At 40.5% G+C, this 23,812-nt stretch overlaps 2 protein-coding genes and 3 long non-coding RNA genes across 10 annotated transcripts in view; 2 read left to right on the forward strand and 3 right to left on the reverse strand.

Moving 5' to 3' along the window:
• LOC143412400 (uncharacterized) overlaps nt 1–23,812 on the forward strand; it is a 95,196-nt gene that overhangs the window by 61,145 nt on the left and 10,239 nt on the right. The window lies entirely within an intron of this gene.
• LOC143415654 (uncharacterized) lies at nt 4,914–8,796 on the reverse strand. Its single transcript, XM_076880984.1, has 3 exons — nt 8,724–8,796; nt 6,319–6,654; nt 4,914–6,080 (listed from the first exon to the last, which is right to left on the reverse strand). The coding sequence occupies exons 1-3, from the start codon at nt 8,791–8,793 to the stop codon at nt 5,947–5,949; spliced, it is 540 nt and encodes a 179-aa protein (XP_076737099.1). The 5' UTR covers nt 8,794–8,796; the 3' UTR covers nt 4,914–5,946.
• Nucleotides 9,949–14,018, reverse strand: LOC101485456 (uncharacterized). Of its 4 annotated transcripts, XR_013096082.1 has the most exons (6): nt 13,879–14,016; nt 13,049–13,078; nt 12,661–12,955; nt 12,407–12,485; nt 11,624–11,796; nt 9,949–10,300 (listed from the first exon to the last, which is right to left on the reverse strand). It is a non-coding gene; the product is annotated as an uncharacterized LOC101485456 (long non-coding RNA). The 4 variants fall into 4 exon arrangements; XR_013096081.1 differs by having other exon boundaries at nt 12,661–13,078; XR_013096080.1 differs by lacking the exon at nt 13,049–13,078 and having other exon boundaries at nt 13,879–13,965.
• Nucleotides 13,686–15,420, forward strand: LOC101485284 (uncharacterized). 3 transcript variants are annotated; one of them, XR_001167346.3, is made up of 4 exons: nt 13,724–13,810; nt 14,474–14,567; nt 14,713–14,804; nt 14,974–15,420. It is a non-coding gene; the product is annotated as an uncharacterized LOC101485284 (long non-coding RNA). The 3 variants fall into 3 exon arrangements; XR_013096083.1 differs by lacking the exon at nt 14,474–14,567 and having other exon boundaries at nt 13,686–13,810; XR_013096084.1 differs by lacking the exon at nt 13,724–13,810 and having other exon boundaries at nt 14,010–14,567.
• LOC143415626 (butyrophilin-like protein 8) lies at nt 16,488–22,428 on the reverse strand. Its single transcript, XM_076880932.1, has 3 exons — nt 22,279–22,428; nt 17,013–17,375; nt 16,488–16,774 (listed from the first exon to the last, which is right to left on the reverse strand). Exons 1-3 carry the CDS (start codon nt 22,337–22,339, stop codon nt 16,488–16,490), a joined length of 711 nt encoding a protein of 236 aa, XP_076737047.1. The 5' UTR covers nt 22,340–22,428.

A 23,812-nucleotide genomic window follows, 5' to 3' on the forward strand; every position in this document is an offset into this window, starting at 1 on the left:
TTAGAGATTGTTTTGCGAATTCCTTTTATGAAAATTACTCAAAGCGCAATTTCTCGGGGTGCCCCGTGGGTTCGAGGGAAGGAGCAATTGTGGCAAAAGAAAAGGGGCAGGGCCAGAGCGGGTGTTCCATACCACAGACTTATGTTCGGTGACTTATCAAGTCAATGGGAACAATATAGTTTAAATTTTCTCCAAGACAATACGAAAAATATCTATAAAAAAATTAATGAAACCAAAAATGAAGGTGTAATTCAATATAAGTATGCAAATGAAGATGAAAACCTTTCAATAGTTAAAAATATACAAGACAAATTATTATCTGAAAGCATGAGAGACGTGGTGTGGCTCATCTCGCTCGGGCGCCTCCCCGTGAGAGCGGTGGTAAAATGGAGTTGTTTTGTTACCACCATGAAATGTCCTATGACAGGTTGTGATAAAGATGAGACCCTAGAACATCTTCTATTGGATTGTTATAGGACAACTGAGATCAGGCAGAAAATGACAGAAATTGGCTATGATGTGGATGTTAATATTAAAGCAGTTAAATATGGTTTGTTTAAAGAAAAAATGTGTGACGACAAAAGGAGACTCTTTTGGTTAGTAATGTGTGTAATAAACACACATATTTGGAAAACTCGTGCCAAAGGAGTGTTAGAACAAAAGATGATAAGTAGTGATGTGGTGAGTAAACATATCATTACAGACCTTCGGAGAAGACGAACAATGGACCTGAAACTTGGGAAAGTTTTCCCCTGGAACGAATTAAAACTGTAAGTCTTGTGAGCGTTGTGTGGACTCAGATGCTAGATTTTCCTCCTTGTTTCTCCCTTTTGTATGTGCTCAAGGTTTTGTATATGTAATTGTATGTGTATGTGCATTTTATATGTAAACTTGTTTACTTTAAATAAAGTTTTTTTAAAAAAAAAAAAAGTAAAGTGGCTGTGCTCATGAGGGGAAGAGAGATGTGCTGCCACCTGTTGGCTGTAGTTTGTCACTGAAGCTTTAATTAAACATTAGATTTTATTCTCATGAATTAATTAACTTTGAAACATATTCTTTAAAAAATGTTTTTCACGTGTCAGAAATAAATATCAAAAACACTCTTGGGGCTTTATTATGTACACTGTTACACCTGTCCGATTACTTTTTTCAAGTAACGAGTAAAGTCAGGGATTACCAGAGGTGGGACCAAGTCATTGTTTTGCAAGTCTCAAGTAAGTCTCAAGTCTTTATCCTCAAGTCTCAGGTCAAGTCTCAAGTAATGTCAGGCAAGTCAGAGTCGAGTCTCAAGTCACTGGTGTAAAAGTCCGAGTCAAGTCACAAGTCTGAAACTTTGAATTTCAAGTCCTTTCGAGTCTTTAAAAAAAACAAACGAAAAAATAATGTTGCAGTTATGCTAAATGTAAATATTAGACCATGTAATTTTAAAATCTGTGTTTTTCTCAACACATACAAAATAGTGAACTTAGAAAATATACACAAATTGTGAAATTGCACCTCTTTAAAATGCAGCTCAATTAAACTTAGCTCCAAGAATAATTTTCACCGACAGTTCTGAGATAAGCTGCATGTTATTCTTGGATGCGGTTGTAGGACCGGCTTTAAAATCGCATGACAAAAATATCATACACATTAAAAAAAACTGTATCACCAACGTAGCCTGGAAAACATTTGCTAGTTAGATGAAGTCAGCTATCTCATCTTAGCATATTTATATGCATATTTATAATTATACGGTTCTTGGAGTGAGTGCATACACTCATGAAGTTTAGTAACTTCCGGTCACTGCAACAAGCCCAGGTACAGTTTACCGACGGATGGGTGCAGGACCTTGAAATGCACCGTGTAGAACGAAAGACCATCGTACGTATCATAAGTTTACCAGTCTCACAAATTGTCTCCATAAATACACATTCCTTAACCGTTTATTAATATAACCTTTGAGCTCAACGGTAATTAATTAGTAGTGGAAATAATTTCTGGTACCCATCACAGAAATGTAGCAGTGACAATAATATTGTATGCTGTAATCGTACTGGGCAATTAGTGATACAAAAAACCTGTTTTATCCTGTGAATAAAAGCATATGTTTTTGTCAATGTACCATAATAACAGAAGCGAAACGCAATATTGTGTCAGGACAATTCACTATTTATGCACAATAAATAAAGGAGCATAGCGCGACCATTTCTGTTCAGCGCCAGACTTGCTTGTAACCTATATCACCAATTATGTTAAGAAAAATGACGCATTAACTACAACAGCAGACTGACCTTTGTGTAAATGCTTGGAGCAGACTAACCTGTGAGCTGGAGTGTTCTAGGACGTTATATTTGATCTTTGAATGGCTGCAATCCAGTCGCCTCTTTGTTACTTTGGAAACATGGCTCGAACAATTTCTCTTCAACGACGTAATCCCATAACAACCGATCTCTTTACCCGTCGGCTTCCCGTGGCTGTCATGCGACCGGCTATTGCAGTTAATAATACAACAGCTTCTTGACATTTTTGTGTTTCTTTTTATCGCTGTGTGACTGATTTTAATTGAAAGCCTGCGTGCGCTAGTACCGCTTGCCACGAGTTCCCAGAATCCTTTGCGGTTCTACCCGTGAATGACGTCACATTTTCAATCTCTATATAATGTGCATGTTAAATTTTATATTTGGGGTAAAATATCAAGTCTTTTCAAGTAAACCGGTTCAAGTCCAATTCAAGTCCCAAGTCATTGGTGTAAAAGTCCAAGTCAAGTCACAAGTCTTAGAACATTTTTTCAAGTCAAGTCTAAAGTCATAAAATTAATGACTCGAGTCTGACTCGAGTCCAAGTCATGTGACTCGAGTCCACACCTCTGGGGATTACTATTGCAAAAACGGTAATTAGATTACCGTTACTTTCCCGTAAGCACGCTGCGTTACTGCGTTACTAAAACTGTGATTTTTTTTTGAGAGAATGTCTCATGACAGTGACGTAAGCGAGTGCGACGTTCGTGGCAACAGCTGTGTGCAGATCAACAATGGATAATGTATCAAGTGCGGGAGAGAGTATGAGCGCGCAGCGTTTAAAGCGTGGAAGTACTGACCTTACTTTGAGTTTGATTCCATAAAAAGTGACAAAAACATTAGTGTCCATTGTGCGTGGGAAGAAAACTTCTTTTTACAGCGAAAAAAACCCTAAACTTCCAAGCAAGCACCGAGTGCGCAACGAGGTAATGGGAAATTCACAGAGCTGCCATATCCTTCCACTGACCGCTGCGGCACACCTGCACCAGGGTAAACCTCCGCCTACCCTGCTCCTGCTTTACAGGTGAAAATAGAGCAAAAGGACCGCTAGTCTTTGACTTTATTTATTTTCTGCTGTGTTTCACTTGCATCTATTTGAAAGAGTGAGTGTAAACAAAAAAAATGTATTTTATGTGCTGGAATGTGCAGAAAATAGGTTTAAATGTTAAACTAATTTCTTCCAGTCAGAGAATGTTGCATGAAATTAAATTTTTGCTTGATGCATAAAGTTAAAAGATTAAAACTGATGAAACAAGTTTTAAAAAGAGACTTTTCCATTTGATTACATTTTGTATGATGGATTATGCAGAAAAAGTAGAATTGGGCTGAAAGCTCTATTGCTTTATCACCTCTTCAGGTTGTAAATCGTGTTTTAAAAAGTAACTAAGTAATTAATTACTTTTGAAAATAAGAAATCAGTAAAGTAACGGGATTACTTTTTGGGGAAGTAATCAGTAATTAGTTACTGATTACTTTTTTCAAGTAACTTGACCAACACTGCACATCAATAGCGCCAACACATAATTTTAATTTTAAGCTGCACACCTGAGTCTTAGTTCCTGTGCAGTGTGTGCTGAGGTCGTAAACATCTGTGACGTCATTTAGTGTTAGACAGTCTGGAGACGTCGCTGGTTCAATAACTTCAGACTTCTTCAGACCAGCAGAGGTGAGAGTCACGACTGAAGTGCTCAGGAGCAAGTTTCTATAAAAATGGACCAGCAGCTCAGTGCTGTGATCAAACCGAGCTCTGATGCTGCCCTCTTCTGGCAATGAGGTGAACTCCACCTCTCAGCAGAAACACACTTTTCCTGATGGGAACGCAGAACCAGTTCTAGATTAGTCACCAGCACTGGATCCATGGAGAAAGAGGATTAGTCCCAAATCTACAGGATGTTAACTCAGAAGAATTTCGCTTTAAATTATAACTGGATATGAAGTGTATATAAAGGCCTTTGTAGAGCCACGTGAACCATTTGTCCCTTTATATTCTCCTCCTAGTGTCAAAGATCTGTCACTTTAAACACCAAAGTGTTTCTCGCCATGTTGTTGACCTCATACTGATTTACTTTGACTGTAATCCTCTGAATACTCCACCTTTCACCACATCCAGTGGCAGGAGGTGGAGGTCATTTAGAGATGGTGTAACAGCTGACCTGAGAGCCAATTAGAGCACAACATGAACATGATGTGAATCTCTCGTTCCAACACATTTGTTTGAGATGTGGAGACTGTGGAGGCGACCTGAGTACAGTGAACTCATCGTCATGGTCAAGAAACCAGCTGGAGATGCATGAAGGACGTTTTTGTCACATTAGTGGAAAGAAAACATCAAAATCAGTGTGATGTGTGAAACATGTGAATGAGGTTTTCTGTGTTTCCATGTCTGCACATCAGAGCATGATTTATATCACATCAGTTAAATTCTTTGTTCTTTCTCTCTGTAGTCATAAACGACCAGCCTAACAAATTAAAACATAAATGTGTTTTACAACATTTATAACAGCTGTTGTGTTTATAAACTTTGACAGTTTATGGGATTTATTCTTAATATTTATATTTATTGGTAAAATATTTTTTGTAAAACTGTCTGAAATCTGCAAGAAAAAAAAAACATGGATTACTTTGATTCCAGCTTCAGATTTATTTACAACAACAATCATATCAACAGGAACTTTATTTACAGTAGAAACATTTGAAGCACAAACTCTTTGTTTGGGAAAAGTTCCTTTACAGATAAATACAAAGCTCAGCATGATTGTTGGTCAGACGTTGAGGAGTTAAAGACAAAACTTCTAATTTGGATCATTTTTATACAACTTTAAAAACAATAATCATTAATTATTGGAAATGTAAAAATAAAATGTGAAAATGTTTGCTGGACTGTTTGTCTGTTTTTTTGCACCAAAGAAAACATTTTGAAGAAATCTGTGAAAATTGTCTTTTGGCACTTGCTGGTGTTACATTTCAGTCTGCTCGTTTGTCTTACATGATTGGAAAAAATAACACAAGAACACTCTCTCAAAAGCCGAGGCCAGAGGCAGGAGGGACAGCCTACACAGTCTGCTCAAATCAAAGAGTCCCCCACGAGCGAAGAATCCTCAGCCTTTTGTATTCCTAGGTAAACGCAGGAAGCCGCGTCATTGGTTCGCTGCATTCGAGGATCCCGCAGCAGCCAATGGTGTGTGTGGACTGGCACACTCCAATCTGCATGCAGTTGGGCGGGCATAGGTCCCTGGCCAGCCAATCACCTGTGAGTCCTGGCACACTTGAATTTCCATACAGGAAGGCGGGCTATAGCTCAAGTGGCCGCTAACCAGAAGGTCGGTGGTTCGATCCCAGGCTGCTCCAGTCTGCATGCCAAATATCCTTGGGCAAGATACTAACCCCATGTTGCTCTCCGATGCATCCATTGGAGTGTGAATGTGTATGAATGTTAGATTGAGCACTTAAGAGACTGGAAGAAGTGCTCGTGTGAATGAATTTGTTGTATAAAGCGCTTTGAGTGCTCAGAGTAGAAAAGCGAGGACATGAAAATTAATTTCAGGATATCTTCAACTGTTCTCTGGGAGACTCAGATCAGCTGGAAAAACTGAAACATTTCAAACATGCTGAATTTTAACTGGAGGCTGGTATGAACCCTGTTTGTTTGGTTTAACTTTTCTGTAAATCAGAAAACCACCACCAACAACAACAACAGCAGCAACAATAACGCCAACAGGAAGACCAATTTCATTCCAACAGATCCAGCCTCCTTCCCTCCATCCTCCTTCCCTCCATCCTCTGTGTCTCCTCCTGTCTGACCTGCAGGTGAGAAACAGGTGTGAGGTGTCAGCTGTCAGGTAGGTGATGAGTGAAGAACAGAACAGAATCCATTTCCTCTTCAAACTGCTGTCAGACATTATCTACTGCACTCTGATCACATCACTCAGACCAGCTGCTTTCTACAAAGTCTCATCAACAACATCTTTAGAAACAAACATCAACAACCAGGAAGCAGCTTCACCTCTGATCACACACACACTCAACTCTACTCACTCACCTGGAGGATCAACAACACTCAGGGTGATGCTGCAGAGGAGCTTCAAACCATCTGTACGTTTCTGGATGACACCACACTCGTATGTTCCAGTGTCATTAATCGTCACATTGTTCAGAATCAAAGACACGTCTCCATCCTTCATCTGTCTGTCCTGCAGAGCCACCCGGTTCTTAAATGATGGATGCTGCTTGGTGGTATTAAATTTTTTGTCATAAAAAAGGACAGAGCTATCTTTCAAGTCTGGTTTGCTCCAGTCTAAAACTGTGATGGTGTTGTTTGGAGCTCGACATGTCAGAGTGATGTCCTGTCCAGACTCAGCTGTGATGTTTTTCTGGGCTAAAAGAGGAAACAACACAGAGCAGAGAGGTCACGAAGGTTAAAATGCAACTTTTCATTTCTAGAACAGTGATTATTGTGATGGGCTCCATCCAAAAACACTCAAAGAGAAGCATGAAACATATGAGTCCAGCAGAATTTCAGGACCGTGTCAGCGTAACCTTAAACAATTGTTGTTTTTTTCACAGCGTTATTATTTTAGTTCGATGTTTTGCGCTGGTTTTCATTTTAATTTGGTTTCAAATGGATAACACGCGTTAACAATTTCCATACTCGTTTTCAGTCATGATTTAAATGTCATTAAAATAATGGTTATTTTGCTGGTTATTGGTATCAATGCGCTTTTGCCGATACAAAAACACATATTTATTTCCCAGGTCAGGTCTTTTACACTTTACAGCTGTGATTGTGTTGTTGTTTGGAGCTCGACATGTCACATTGATGTTCTGTCCAGACACAGCTGGAAACAGCACAGATCAGAGAGGTTAAAGGTTAAAATGCAACTAGTCTCTTGTACAGCAGCCAAGCAGAGTGAAGATCAGTGACTCTCTGTCACTCCTATCAAAGAGTCTCAGGGCAACATTAATACAAGAAAGACTTTTTTTGAGAACAACATCGAAATTTCCACATTAAAGTCCAAATTATATTTCAAGGTCCAAGGCTATCCATGACTCCACGCTGATGTTTTTTCCTCAAACTTGTTAATGGATAATACAAAGCAAAGCAGCACGTTCGGTACATGTTAGAGTCTCTGCGTGTTGTGGTAAACACGGACACACAGCGTGGGGAGGTCGTGTTTCAGCCCTGGTTATAGAGCTGGTGAAGAGAGTAAAGACGGCGGGGCCATAGCCTGGTTTGTGTGCTGTGGAGTCGGCCCTGTAGGGCGGACTGTACACAGTGCTGCACGTTTGTGTAACGCTGGATTGTGCTGCAGAAGAGGCTGCAAGAGGTTAACTTTACTTTATGTTCAACGTGATAGTACGTGTTTAAAAAAAAACTAATAACAAACATCGACAGGAAAAACATACTAAGAAGCTGCGACACCTCAATGTACAAAAATAGGAAAATACTTCCTAAACAATTCCCAAATCTGCCACAAGATGGCGATCCAGGACAAGGAATAAAAGCATTGCTGCTCAGCCATGCCTCCACCGTGACTATGGTTCATTAACCACATCACACAGTAATGTTCAAAGTACTAATCAAATTTTATCCCTGCCCTTGGCTGTAATCCAGGGTTTCTGGATGGGGAGATAAACTTCACTACAGTGATGTTCTCAGCAGGTACTTGACGCCGTTAACGAGGTTCTGATTCTGATCAGTGTTCCAGTTGTGAGTGTGTTTTAGTACTTTTACTTGTTTTAGTACAAGTTTTAGTACTTCTTTAGTGGCTTGGTTGTTCTCCTGAGATAACGCGGTAAAGTGAGCTGTGATTTGTGCGCCGGGGTGAAGCCAGCCGACCTGTTACCCGCCGCGAACATTAAGCCTCGCGGTAGCGCTTCTCCTCCTTCGCTGATCGCTACGGAAGCACGACATCGTGTCGAAAAGTCAGTTTCGAGCTTTTTATTCTTAATTTTCTCCCGTACCAGAGCACTGCACATGCTAATAGCATTATATTAATCCCAACTTCGGGTTTGCCTGATTAAAATCCCCTGTCATGTGAAAGTAATCCGGGACAGTCCGCTTTTTCTCCGCCACTCGTTTGCACCGACAGGCTAACTTTAGCGTGACGTGTCGCCTTGCTGTCGCTAGCTCGGTGGGTAGCTGTGTTTTGATTGAAGTGAACGTTTTCTGTTTTCTGAGGTTTCAGCCGAAAAACGATGTCCATCATGTCTCGGTGGCTCTAACAGTGATCACTTAAACTACACACAAATGCCAACACTAAGCAAAACACACAGAAAACTCACACCACACAGAGCCGCTTCTACTTCGCAACTAGCGAGCTAACTTGCGCTCGAAGCCCGGTAACCGGCGAGCTTCGCTAATCACGTTTACGTCCCGGTTGCGTGTGTTTAATATGCCAATAACGGCAAATGAATTCATCAGCAATCTAAGAGTTACATACTCACCTGTTGATGCAAACGCGAAATAACAGACGAGAAGAATCCCGAAGAGCGACGTAAGAACTCCGGTACCCATCTTGTCCGGTGTCCCCGCTGTGACGACGTTCGCTCGGGACGGTAACGGCGCCAAATACGGTTGTGCCCCGAACTAGTTTCCGGTATTTGCATAAAAATGATTGGCCAACACTGCTGTAAATGACTTGTTGGTGTATAATATGTGAAATGTGTCAAATAACACAGTCTTTAAGATACTTTACTAAACAGCTTATTTCTATATTTTATATAACCCGTCATAAGTCATGTTCACTAAAGTCTACTTACCAATATAAGTAAAGACATTACACATAAAAATAAAATAAAAAAATAAATAGAAACATTGGAAATGTGGGGATGGGTTAATTGAAAAATCTAAACTGCCCATAGGTGTGAATGGTTGTCTGTCCCTGTGTGTTGGCCCTGCGACAGACTGGCGACCTGTCCAGGGTGTACTCCGCCTCTCGCCCTATGACAGCTGGGATAGGCTCCAGCTGGATGGATGGAAATGACTTCTTGGCAGATGATCAGTTTTAAAAAAAAACTCAGATCGGCTCTGTGTGTTTATCAGTGTATGTTGTATGTTTGTTATATTTATTAATAACTGTTCGTTTGGGGTTTTTAGTTTTTGCACCGACACTCAATAATAAAATCAAAACTGTAAAAATTAGAGTCCAGATGAGAGTTACAGCTGACATAAGTGACATTATAACTTTCATTTATTATTTTTATAGTTTACATGTTGTGTATATTTAAAGTACCTAAATATATTTTTAAGAGGGCCACATGGTGACACCCAGGCCTTGCATCCACCACCTGGTCGGGGAGTCTCTGTGGGGGGTTTGCATGTTCTCCTTGTGTTTGTGTGGGTTCTCTTCACGTACTCCAGCTTCCTCCCACAGTCCACAGACATGCAGTCAGTGGGGTTAAGTTCACTGGTGATTCTGAATCGCCCAGAGGTCTGAATGTGAGTGTGAATGGTCATCAGTACCTGGTACCAGGTATTTCTTTAGTACCTGCTCGGCCGGGTTTCCAAGAGATCTGAGCAGGTAGTAAACTGATGTCACCGATTGGCTGGTCGGTGTGGTCATTTTTTGTGGTGAAAAGCAAGAAAAATGACCACAAACCAACTATGGATTGATTCCAGCTCACATTATGTTTCAGTTCTGTTTTACTCATGAAGCAACAGGAAACAACATTCATGTCAAGAAACTTTACTTACAGTGCAGGAGACAAACACCATCAACAGACTGTACAGGTCAGAAAGGGTCTTATAAAGTGACTCAGAACAAACAACTACATGAAGTAAAATGTATTTAATTTAAAGTTCAGAGAAAAATGAATCACTGATCATGAGTGTGATGTTTGCCTGTAAGCGTTCACAGTCTGTCTGATGCTGGTTGGCTGGAACAAACAGATCATCCCGGGGGAAAAAAGGACATAATCTGACTTCAGATCAGCTCTGATCCATTTTACAACTATGATGTTGTTTGAAGCTCGACATGTCAGAGTGACGTTCTGTCCAGACTCAGCTGTGATGTTTTTCTGGTCTGAAAGAGGAAACAACACAGAGCAGAGAGGTTAAAGGTCAAAGTTAAAACCATTCACTTGTACAGCAGCCAATCATGGTTTGGAGCTGCATATCAGCCTGTTGTGTTGGAGATATTCTTAGAACATGACATGAATTTAAAATTCAGCCAAACAAATCCAAACTTTAAGGGTTAGCAATAACAAAAAACAAAACAAAACAAAAACACCAACAGAGCCAAAACCAACAGCTGTAAACCTGTGTGGTGATTACACAGGATCATTACAGTGAGAGTTTCCGTTTTCGTGCTTTCACAATAAAAGTGTTTAATAGTACATAAAATGATTTACACATAAGTCAAGCACTTTGAGATTTTAGTGTTATAAGAAACTTGTGCTTTCCATTTTATTAGCACCACTTTGTGTTAATAACGACAGCTTCTTTACATGGATTGTATAGACATTACATACACACTACTGACACTGACAACACCCAGCAAAACTCTTTTATGCACATTTCTAGTTATTGGTATTTATTAATATTTGACATCTACTTGTTTTTGCAGCTCTGCTGTTTTTATGGTCTACCAAATACATTAAATTATTTAGATTAAGTTAGTTGTAGTTGTTGTTGTTGTGTAACCGAGGACAAAGGATGAGTAAATGGGGCAAAGATATAAATTGATTATTTATTACATAAATTAGACATAATAATTCCCAGTTATTTCCAGACAGGACTTACGACACATCCTGCTGATATCCCAGCTGCACATGAGACTTACCACACAAACTGTGTGAAAATAACACTGCAACCCGTCACACCCCGCTTAGCGACACTATCGTGGCACACACTGCAAACAATTCGGGTCTCAGTGCAGCTGGGAATCAGTGCTATGCATGACCTGCGATCTGGGAGATAAAGGGAAGTGGCACAAACAATTAAACAAAAAACTAAAGGGAGGTTAGTCCGCCCTTACACAACTTACTCTCAATCAATAACCGCCTTTACGGCTGGACGGACTAACCAAAACAAAATTACAAATCAATCAAAAGAACAACAAAAAAAAAGGACAGCAGAGACAGCACAGCTGAAAAACAAACAACATTATCGATTAAAATATTACCCAATAAAATATCAATTTTATGAAACCATTCAAAATCATGAAGCTAAAACAAACACTCAATATACCTACAATAGTGTTCAGTTTCCCTGGGCGCCGTCGATCTAGGGCTTGATCAATTCTTCTATTAAAATTTGTGGTCACACTAAAAAAAGTCCAACAACACATTAAAATAGGCACATACAATAGCAAATGATGTAAACAAAAATGGCAAACGTCACTTACCGACTAGTGATGGGTCCTGCAACACTGACGCACCGACGCATGTATCAAGCTCACAGAGCGAAGCCTGTATCGATGCGTGGGTCGCTTTAAGACAAAGTCATGTGATCGATCCAGCTGCTGTATCGCTCATTGCCAATGCGCCAAACTGTCTTTAAAAGGTACCGCATCTGCATCTGCCAACGGAATGAGTCGCCACCGAAAAAACCACAAAATTACTCTCACAAAGGTAAAAAAAAAAAAAAAAAAAAAAAAAAATACACATCTCTCCATAACAAAACGGAGCCCGAAAGAAAAAGAAAAGTTTCTGCTGTGTGGGATCATTTTGATCTTTTAACTGCAAATAAGGTATCTGTTTGTCTGTCTTTGTTTCAGTGTGATCTACCAGAATAGGAAAAACAGCAATGTGACTTGAAGTGTAAATTATTTATTTCATTTTATGCAGGTTAAATGTCGCATCTGTTCTGCGGAGCTTCTTACACAAACAAAATCACCTCCTCAGTGTTTAGGCATCACAGAGCCAAACATGAAACTAAGACAAACACACTGAGAATGAACACAGGTCGGCCTATATAGACACTGAACAGCTTTATCATCTTTTTTTTTTATTAATATGTGTTTGATTATTTTGAAATCAAGCATCTAGGAAGATTGTTCTGGACCAGGCATTCCTGAATTTTATTATAAAGGACTGCCAACCCCTTAGTATTGTGGAGAGTGTCAGACAGAAACATTCCAAGATCAGAGGATCCTTTAACGTACTGAGGGAACAGGAAGACATCTTACCTGAACTTTTTCCACCTGGGTTTACAGTTTTTGTGTACCCCAGCGTCACCTGTGCCCTGCGAGCATGTGTTTTCCAAAGCTGTGGAAATGGTGTCAAAAAAACGCAATAGACTGAATGCTAAAACATTGGATAAACTTATTTTTCTGAATAGAAGTCTTTCACTTAATGTCATTCACAATATATTTTAAAGATGTCTACAATATTTGAAATGTAAAAGATATAAAATGATTATATGGAAAGTACAATAACTTACAGTGTACAAGAATGACTAGGTCATTGAATCAGTGTCTGTTGTGAGTCTCAAGTAAGTTGCCTGCAATGATATTTAACGTCCAGCAGGTGTCAGTGTGGAGCAAAACAGCAGCACAGTATCGATACAGTTTGGGGAATGTGCTGAAACGCTTCACGAGGCCTCACCGACCCATCACTATTACCGACAGTATACCCACTCGCACCGAGTGAATTAATTGCCTCTGGTTTTTTCCACAGAAGAGCGCCGACTTCACCCCACACACCCACTACCTTTTCACAGCTCTTCAGCCAATCACCTGGAAGAGAGCAACAAACTGCCAGGTGACACTTGTTACAATTATTTAGTCTTTAAATTGTATAGCGCATATCTAAAGATGTTTAATACTTACAGACATAAAGTGGGGCTTTAATAAAGCTTCCTGCAATAAAACAATGTACACACACACACACGAAATCCGCTTCAAGTTATTTTAAATGAGACCTATTTGTAGAAACAAGCACGAACTTATTATTGTTTAAGTTTATGTAACACAGACAGCGGCATAAACATACAGATGTTAGCTGACAGTTTTTCAGTCATTTTAATCCAATACAAGCAACACTGCGTGTATATAAGTAACATTCATTTTGTGGTTCACTGGGGCAGGAAGTAAGTGTTATTTTTTCTTTTCGGCAAAGAGGTGGGGAAAAGAACTTGTTTCCGGTAGAGCTCGGCTTTGACAGCGTTGCGTTCACGCGCTACTTCTTTTGACGGATTCTTTCGTTTAAGAACATTTTATTTTGTCTCGGTCGTTAAAGAGACGGTAGAAATAACCTAGAGGTGGTATTCAGACGTTATTAGAAAGTTTAAGGACGATAGCCAGACGACTTTGAAGGAGAAGAAGGACCGTGTTTAGTTTTAGAGAGAAGCTTCATGAACAGGCGTCGAGCAGACATCGCCCTCTCCCTCCGCCTTTTCTCGAACGTCGAAATAGGACACTTGACACTTTGGTTGGGCCAACCCATGCCGACTAAAACGGGTTTCAAGAATTGGATATGGATATTGTTGCGCTGCACACGAATGGCCTCAATGCTGAAAAACGTTCAGTGACAGCGGGCTGCTGACCGAGTTGGCACAAAGTGGAGGACATTGGCTGATATGTGATGTGAAGGTGGGCTGCTGCAGAGTAACGCGGTATTCTAGTGTGAATAAAAAAATCTGATTCTCGCTCTAACTCACCTGCAGTCACGATCAAGAAAAAAGGACAACCAGTAGATTCCTGCAGACTGATGTTACATCCATTACGTGCAGTTTTTGGGTCCTGATCAGATGGTACAAAAGTTGAAGTGAAAAGTTCCAGACCGGCTTGGAGCGCTTGCCCAGAACTAATGACGAGTGATGATGCAGTCATAGACTCCTCCCTTTCTGAAGATACATTCAGGGGATTCCTGCTGAATTTGTGTGTTAATGTTCGTGTTTCATCTAGAGCAGGTTGTTTTCATGGATCCTGTTAAAAGGGAAGATTTTCTCCTGAATGACAACATTTTGATCTTTCAAAAACGTATTTCACATAATATTCCTGTAAATAATAATCACCCGAGTATTTCTAAGCACAATCACTGTGCCATCATTTGAAAACACTGCCACTGTTTTAACATAAACATCTCATTTCCTGTTGGATTTATTTAAACACTGACTGAAATCATACAGTGAGATTTTTGACATTGATAGACCTCAATTACCCTAATTCACACATTAATCAAAAAGACAGATGAAAAATTAAATATGATAAATAAACAAAAAAATCAAATGTGGGTTTCTGACACTGTTGCAGTACAGAGAGGGACAGTCCTGAGAGTGAGGAGGAAGACGAGCTGTGAGGGAGAGGAAGAGGGACAACCAGCGGTGTTGAACAGACCTGTGTGTCTGTGAGTGTCGTGTCATTACAATTCATACAGTCATTGTAACTGACAGTAATGAACAATAATGACAGAATAAAGTAATAAGTTAACACTGATCAGTTATTGTCCTCAGTTACAGCCTCATGTTTGCTCTGCATTCATCTCTTATCAGACGTACAAAGATGATCCACCAGTGCTGCCCAGTTTGAGGACATTTCCAGTCACATTAATGGGGGACAGGAGACGCAGCTTCCATCAAAGCTGGTATGAAAGTCATCGTTGGATTCTCTGTAATTATGGACTCTGCCTGTTTCAGGCCACCAAATATGTATTTTAAACAGCTATTGTGCACATGTATGTGAAACCTTTAATTTGAAAATCTTTTGGATATCTTCTTATAATTTTTTTTCCTCCTGTGTGTTTGTGTGTGCAGAGTTTCTACCAGAGCCAAATGTCATCTACTCCTCACTGAAGTCGTCCACCAGTCCAACCACTGGGATCCAGCTGCTGCTCTCTAACTGGTCCACACAGCAGCTCAGACCTGACACATTCACTGTAAACACACTGGTTTATATTCTGTTTGTTCTCCTCATGAAGGAAACCTCACACAACCTCTGAGGCCAGAAAGTTCAAATGGAGAGTTATTATTGTTTTCTTTTATAAAGAAGCAGAAGAAGAATGTTACCATAAAGATTTTATTTATTTTTCATACTTGAGGGAACAATTCTTCACCAGGCCTTTCAGAATAAAAGCATGACCAAGACATAATTTATACATAAAAAATAATAAATGGTATGTAACTAAAATGTAGATGTAATCCATGTTTCCACAGCAGTGATCTGGTTTCTCTGCAGGTTCAATAAACTTTGGTCTCACTTGATCTTCTCGTGTGCTTCTGTGGGTTTCACAAAGATGTCTGATGGAAAACGTGAGTCGTTTTCTTTTCCTGGTGGGAACATAGAACCGGTCCTAGATTGGTCACTGACTCTGTAAATACTGAGGTACGACCATGAACACAGCTGTCTGAGCCCTCGTGCAAAGTCCTGGTTGAGCCAGTTACACCGACACCTTTTTATGACCAAGTTATTTATTTTTTGTTTTCTGTTCGTAGCATCAAGAGACTACAGCTGTATAAACTTGTTATATAATGACAGTTAATGTCTAAATGTTGTCTCTCGTTACAGTTTCAGAGTCAAAGTGATTCAGTGAGCAGGTTTCCATCTCGCTTAGATCCAGTTTACACATGTGCTCAGTGAGGTATGTTTGAGTCCAGCTCACATTATTCAGTTTCACTTCAAGATTATTCATGAAGCACCAGGAAACAACAACCATCCGAAGGCACTTTTACAGTAAAAACATTAGAATCAGAAAGTCCATGAAAAATGCATGAACTGAGTCAAAGTCAGAAAGTTTCTGATTAAAAATATAAACATGAAACCTACTTAACATCCACATTACTATTTAACATGCATTAAAAAGAAATATATTATTTAAATATATATAATATAAAGTTTGCTGTAAAGTTAAGAAGTGTGTGCAATGCTTAAAGCTGTATATAATAAACATTAGAAGCTTCTGTGATATAAATATGAGTGAAGCAGCAGGTATTTTAAAATTAAAGTAAAGCTAAAGAGACATTAACTCAGCAGGAGTTTGAGAATATAATGTACGTTTAAACATAAAACCTGAAAATGTTTCCTGGATTCTTTGTCGACAATTTAAACCAAAGAAAGAGAAAATGTAAAAATTCATAAAAATCTTTTTTTGGCAGTTTTTGATGCCATTTGAGTCTACACATGATGGGAAAACCACAACTGTCTTTATCCTGAATGCTCAGTGTCACCTCTGAGAAGCTGAAACAGCAGGAGACTCAGATCAGCTGGAAAAAACTGAAACATTTCAAACAGGCTGAATTTTAACTGGAGGTTAACCCTGCTTACGTTGTTTTCAGTAGATCAAAAAAAGAACAGCAGCAGCAACAAGAACCACAGCAGGAACACTCAGACCAACTTTCAGTCCAACAGATCCACTCTTCTCTCCTCCATCCTTCTTCCCTCCATCCTTCTTCCCTCCAGCCTCCTTCCCTCCAGCCTCCTTCCCTCCAGCCTCCTTCCCTCCAGCCTCCTTCCCTCCAGCCTCCTTCCCTCCAGCCTCCTTCCCTCCAGCCTCCTTCCCTCCAGCCTCCTTCCCTCCAGCCTCCTTCCCTCCATCCTCTGTGTGTCCTCCTGTCTGACCTGCAGGTGAGAAACAGGTGTGAGGTGTCAGCTGTCAGGTAGGTGATGAGTGAAGAACAGAACAGAATCCATTTCCTCTTCAAACTGCTGTCAGACATTATCTACTGCACTCTGATCACATCACTCAGACCAGCTGCTTTCTACAAAGTCTCATCAACAACATCTTTACAAACAAACATCAACAACCAGGAAGCAGCTTCACCTCTGATCACACACACACTCAACTCTACTCACTCACCTGGAGGATCAACATGAAGGTAGATGCTGCTGATGGGGTCACCACTCAGATTAGCTCTCTTTCTCCGGTTTGTTTCTGGCTTGGCACGACACTCGTATGTTCCAGCATCATTAATCGTCACATTCTTCAGAATCAAAGACACATCTCCAGCCTTCATCTGTCTGTCCTGCAGATCCACCCGGTTCTTAAAAAATGGATGCTGGTTGTATGAATTAAAGTGACCGTCCCGATACAAAAGCACATATTGATCCCCCAGGTCAAGTCTGCTCCACTCTACAGTCATATGAGGATGTCTGTTGTTTGGAGCTCGACATGTCAGAGTGACGTTCTTCTGTCCAGACTCAGCTGTGATGTTTTTCTGGGCTGAAAGAGGAAACAACACAGAGCAGAGAGGTCGTGAAGGTTAAAGTGCAACTTTTCATTTCTAGAACAGTGATTATTGTGATGGGCTCCATCCAAAAACACTCAAAGAGAAGCATGAAACATATGAGTCCAGCAGAATTTCAGGACCGTGTCAGCTAGTGGTTATATTGTATTGATGTGTGCTCAATCATACAGGTAAGGAAATCCCAAAAGTACATATGGGTGACAGATGAAAGAAATGAACGTGTTTTAAAAAATTAATAAATGTTGCCTGAAATTATACTATGATTTCTGATAAGCGCAGAGAGCTTAAAGGTCAAAGTACAACTGTTACACCAGCCAATCAGAGTGAAGAGTCTCTCTGGGATCCTGGTTTACAGTGGCCGAATTAAATCTGAGCATCAGATCTGTTAAAAAACTGTCAGAACAAAAATTGAGCACAGAGAATAAAAGCTCCTGAACAGAGTATGAAACATTTCATTAGTAACAAAATCTTAAATAACATAAAAAAAACAAAACTTAACTGTCACTTTTGTGAGCCACTTGCTGGGCTTGTGTAGACAAGAACATGCCCGAAATTTTTAATTTTTCAGTTTCACCATCAGAAATGATCATCGTCATCACATCCAGCACATTGAAATCAGTTCAAGTGAGTGATTAAATAATTAAATGAGCCTGCTGTTCATACACCAGGCCCTCTGGACCTCATACTAATGAGGTCACATTGGCCACCAGTGGCTATTTTTGATATGGGCGACATGGGCCGTTGCCCAGGGCAGCACCACGCCAGCGCATTTTTGTGATTGCACAGGTACCGATCGGTTTTCTATTCTCCATTTGTGGGGAGTAAGGGCGCCCTCGGTTTGCGTGCCTGCTGCTTGCTGCACAGAGAGGGGCGGGCCTGGCCGGTGCAGCATCTAATAACCAGCTGGCAAAATGAAACAAACCAACAAACATAAAAACACCAGACATCATGATACAGACTAGTAATGTGCACTGATGTGATTTCTAAATTCTATCACATATACGTGAAACGTGAGCGCGAGGGCCCTCAGTGTGCCTGCTTTCTGCTGCTGCTAAAGTCTCACACACAACCTGTCGAAACTTCTGTTTACCTTTGTTAGTCACTCGGCTATGACAGTAAACAGTAGACACTGATGTGGCTTATTGAATCTTTTGCACTGTGTTCAGCACAATATTAATTAACCATTTATTGGAAGAGCTGATTGTAGATTTTGCTGTGAACGCGGACACGCGCGTGTGAATACTCAGATCTGTAAATGTGAAATAAAGCGTAAGATGCACAGATATGAAAAAGTCAAGTGTTGCTCAAAGCTCTCGAAACAGACAAGTCACGCAGGTTTTCCCCCCTCTCTGGACACGTCATTCTCTCCACCCTCTTGTTACAGAGTTTACTGAGCCTCGCAGGCGCCTGCGGGACTAGACCGAGCGACTGCGTGCTGTTTGCGCCTCGACGCAATGCAGGCTCAGATGGACAGACTACCGTGTGCTTGCTGCAAGTGTAAGATTTATTCTTTTATTAACATATGACATACATGTATTAGAAGCTCGGTGTTATTATGACAGTGTTTTGGCAGTGGCGTTTACGGACCGATCTGTGCTGAAAACACGAGTTAAAGAATAAATAATAAAGTACCGAGCAGCTAAACCCGAGGCAGACACAGGGATTCATCTTTCATTTTGTCCTTTTTCGTTCAAACAGTCCGAACAAACGTGTTATTTCTAGAAATCTTAACCAGCTGGTCCGAGCGATGGTGAAACGGAGACGGCATCGGTTTCGTTTCTCTTTGTATTAGAAATATAGGCGGAGCCTGAATAACCCGCACCTACAGCGCTTACTCAGCTTACAAATATTTGATGACCTCTGACTAGTCACAGAGAAAATGCTCAAGTTTTTAAAGCCAACACACATTTTTATAGATTCAACGACAAATTATATGTCCTTATATAGTTATTATACAGAGACATACACACAGTAAAAGGAAGCTTGTGTTTCAGGCCTGGTTTTAAATTTGAATCTACAGTCAAAGACGTAAGATGGCGGCTGTTTGTGCTCGTTCAGCCATCTTTGTCCTGAGACTCAGTAACATTTAATCGACTTGTAGAGTTTTAATGCCTAAAGTATTTGAAATAAGGTGTGGCCTTGGATTAAAAGTGTTCCGTCTTTAGTGCTCTAGTTACATAGTTGTAATCTGTGTGAAGGGACGGCCTCTAAAAGAATATATTAGTCTTTTGCCAACTGTATTTTCCGTGTTTCAGAACAGTTTACTGGCGTGTTAAAGCTTATTCACAGTACAAACAGGGTTTTTTGTGGGTGTAATGTTGATCACGGAGCTGATAAACACGTTGAAAGTCATGTTTTAGTCTTCCTGTGCCAGCCTGTTGTGTGTTACTTTAGTTTAATGGAGCAGAAACCCTCATGTTGTTGAGCTAATCCTACCCCACAGCTAGCAGGCCGTGTTAGCAACACGGAAAGGGCGCGTCCCTTTGCCTAACGGCTGTTTCTGTTGTTGTTGTTTTTTAAATAAAAACGCAATTTTGTACTCAAGGTAGTGTTTGGGAGGATTGGTAAGGAAAAGCGTTGCTCGGAGACTCTGAACGACCACCGTGTTTAAACTGCGACAGCAAACAACGAGAATAACGTGTGAAAAATAAGATTTGAATTTTTAAAGAAGACGTTGGGTTGAGTAACATCTACAGCAGCGTTCAGCTTTTTTTCAAGCTAACAGGATCAAGTGTCTAACCTGTAATTTACTTATATGACTCAGAGCTGCCGCTGCAGAATCCTCACACTGAGTCAAGACAAACAAATTCATCTTCCTCAGTAACTGATGATGTAAAGCACAACGGAAAGCTCTGCTCAATTCATTCATGTAAGCTTTGCACAAACAGACTTCTTTCTGCCTAATCTGTAACGAATAAAATCACATGTCTGAAGAAAAGCAGTTTTTAATTAGTCTGTGTTAGTGTGTTAGACTATTTCCTGATATCCAAAGCATATTGGTTTTTGCTTTATTCACTGATCTGAACTGACATGTTTTCAGAGAGAAACACATGCGTGAAACCTGAGCTTACACTGGATCAGTCAATATAGATTTTTTTTATTCCAGCAGTGTGATGTTCAGAGTTCAGTTGTGAGTTTACAGTTTTAACTGTTTTTTAAAAAAAATAAAACTCAAAATATATCAGCAGCGTATGGCACAAAATGGAAACTGCAGTTACAATTAATATTTACATGATGTTGCTCATTTTCACGAGTGATATAATGCTGTGGTAATACTCATGTCGCCTGATAGGAGGCAGCCTTTCTGCAATATAACAGCTTGGACTTTTTCTGATGCAGACACTCTCAGAAAGACTGTTGAAATTAGGAAAACCAATGGAACATAATAAGATGAAAAGAATAACATACTATGTATGGTCGGTCTAAGATTACGGTGAATTTAGCCAGCGGTTTAGCACCGGCTACAGCTAATTGGAGCCTAAGCTAACCAGCAGCTGCTGTAGGGGCCGTTTTTGCCTGGTTTAAATACCAGCGTCCGTCTCCGATTACGAAAAATGTAGCAGCGGATGACTAGTAAGACCAAACAGTGATGGCCCTGACAGCAGCAACATCCATGTAGCTCCAATTAGCTCTAGCCGGTGCTAACTCGCTGGCTTTGGTTAGCCGGGGCTAACCCCCTGTCTCCGTCAAGGAACAGCACCTGTTAGGCCATCACTGCTCGGTATTAACACTCGTCTCGATCTCCCATTGCGGCTAGTGAATGTATTGAGCCCAGTCTCTAGACGGTTAACTGCTAATTAGCTGTAGCTATCATTTATACGACCGCGATTGCTTCGTGTTATTATCCTTGTTGGGCTCCGCTTTGTTCAGTGCTAGTTAGCTGTAGCCGGAGCTAGCTGCTGCCGCCGTGTTACGCGAGGGCTCGGTCATATTGTCAGACACCTGATACTAATGCTAACACACCAGTACGAGCTGCTAGCGATTACTTTCTCGTTTAACTTTCTGGAAGAATCCATTGTGGCCAATGTCTAAATGGATACTAGCAGTACCTGTATGGATCATCTCCGATGCATCTGTGAGTCAAGGTAGTGAGACGGTTAAGTGCTAGTTAGCTGTAGCTACCTGGATCTAGCTGCTGTCGGGTTCGTCATTGCGCTGTTTTGATACGTTTAAAGTGTCGGTCTAAGATTACGGTGAATTTAGCCAGCGGTTTAGCACCGGCTACAGCTAATTGGAGCCTAAGCTAACCAGCAGCTGCTGTAGGGGCCGTTTTTGCCTGGTTTAAATACCAGCGTCCGTCTCCGATTACGAAAAATGTAGCAGCGGATGACTAGTAAGACCAAACAGTGATGGCCCTGACAGCAGCAACATCCATGTAGCTCCAATTAGCTCTAGCCTGTGCTAACTCGCTGGCTTCGGTTAGCCGGGGCTAACCTCCGGGCTCCGCCAAGGAACAGCACCTGTTAGGCCATCACTGCTCGGTATTAACACTCGTCTCGATCTCCCATTGCGGCTAGTGAATGTATTGAGCCCAGTCTCTAGACGGTTAACCGCCAATTAGCTGCAGCTACTATCTATACGGACCGCGATTGCTTCGTGTTAATGTCCGTTTTGGTCTCCGCTTTGTTCAGTGCTAGCTGGCTGTAGCCGGAGCTAGCTGCTGGCTGCAGTTGCCAGACACTTGATGCTAATACTAACACACCAGTATGAGCTGCTAGCGATTATAGGAGTGCACTGGATTGTGCCCCCCATCGTTGCTGGGTTACAGTAAAGGCGGTTTAATCAAAATTCAGACCAAGAAAACTGTAACAGACACAATCTCAGATGCAGTTGACGGATAAGCTCGCAAAAGCCAAAAGCTGCTTTAACGGATCTCACCTGTAAACAAGGGAAGTAAGACACCGATAATCAGGCCGAATAAGAGAGAGATATTCCCCATCTTGTGGTGGGATTCAGAGGATCGAAAGATCAGTGTAATAAATGTCCAAGGATGGTGCAATTAGACCAACAAACAAACTGAGAGTGCAACAACTTAACACAGTGGTCTGTTCACTTGGGCACACCTTTTTGTGCCCAGTGGGCGTTTTGTGTGTGTGTGGGGTTTTTTTTGTTTTTTTTTTTATTTTGTTTCTTTACTGATCACATGTTTGTTTCAGATGTCCTACATGGGGTTTGGGGGACAAAAGACAAGACCAAGTTCTGTTAATTTATTTATTTAGATTTTAACTTCAGACATGAAGTTAAATCTAAATTTATGTGACTTGCAGTGTTATCTTTCCATTACAATAAGAAAATTGATTTAACTATAGTTTGAATCTCGATGTTTAAGTAAACAGATCTTGATAACCCAGAGGAAAAACAGCAATGAAAGATCAGGTGTTGTTTTCTTGATATATCGGCAGGTGCTTGTACCTGCTTGTAATAAATAGAAACGATAGTATTAAAAACATTATGGTCTATAATTAGAAGACCCAGCCCAAATTACAGCTTTCCAAAGCCAGAATCCAGGTTTGTAACCTATTAATTCACACTGAAGAAAGTGTTTTGTTTTATTAGAATGGATAATATGAGAGCATAAAACAAAAATTGGGCAGAAACTTTTCTCTCGTTTCAAATTCTAATAAAAGCGACCAGGTAATGTTTAAGAGGTACGACAAACTGACGTTGGCAAACACTAACATGTCCGTGTCACTGCTTCTTTCCACTTTTTTCAGCCACTAGTGTTAACAAAAAATGCCACCGATTGTTAAATAACAATGTTTACTAGGGAAGATTAGTAGACGTGTCGGATGATTTTCTTTAAATAAGCCATAGTCACTGTTCTTGAACCAATAACATTCTTTTAAAAAATAAGAACCTTTTTTGTCATTAAGTGTTTAATTCAGTGTTTTAAGGAAATTAAAAAGTATTGCTGTGTGATATATATTTTATATAGTTTACCTTACCAACACTGTTTTTGTACCAACAGAACGGCTTGTGCTCCGAGGAAGAGGACGGGCTTTACTTGGTGTGAGAGTGAAAAAAAGCTCAAATGAGTGAGAAGGACGATGAAGGAAACATCTGTGCGGTGTCTGCTCTGTAAGTAGAATCTCTGTGTGAGAAAGTTTGTACTTTGACTGTTTGCTCTCCTGATAACTGATGGAGAAGACATGATTTTCTTAGTAGGACAGAAGGTGTAGATCAGGCCTGCGCAATAAATCGAAAACTTATTGGCACCGCGATATCAGCCTGTGCGATGGGCCCATCGCAAAAGATGGCAAAAACTGCAATAATTGGGTACTTTAAAATGTTTACACACGTGCTTTAAAGAATTTACCAATCAAAGAAACCCCTTTACAGATTTGACCAGTCGAATAGAGATAGATATAAATAGATAGAGCCCTTCACAGCCATAATCAATCAAATGGATTAG

Source organism: Maylandia zebra, unplaced genomic scaffold (assembly GCF_041146795.1).
Source record: "Maylandia zebra isolate NMK-2024a unplaced genomic scaffold, Mzebra_GT3a scaffold02, whole genome shotgun sequence".
Lineage (NCBI taxonomy): Eukaryota > Metazoa > Chordata > Actinopteri > Cichliformes > Cichlidae > Maylandia > Maylandia zebra.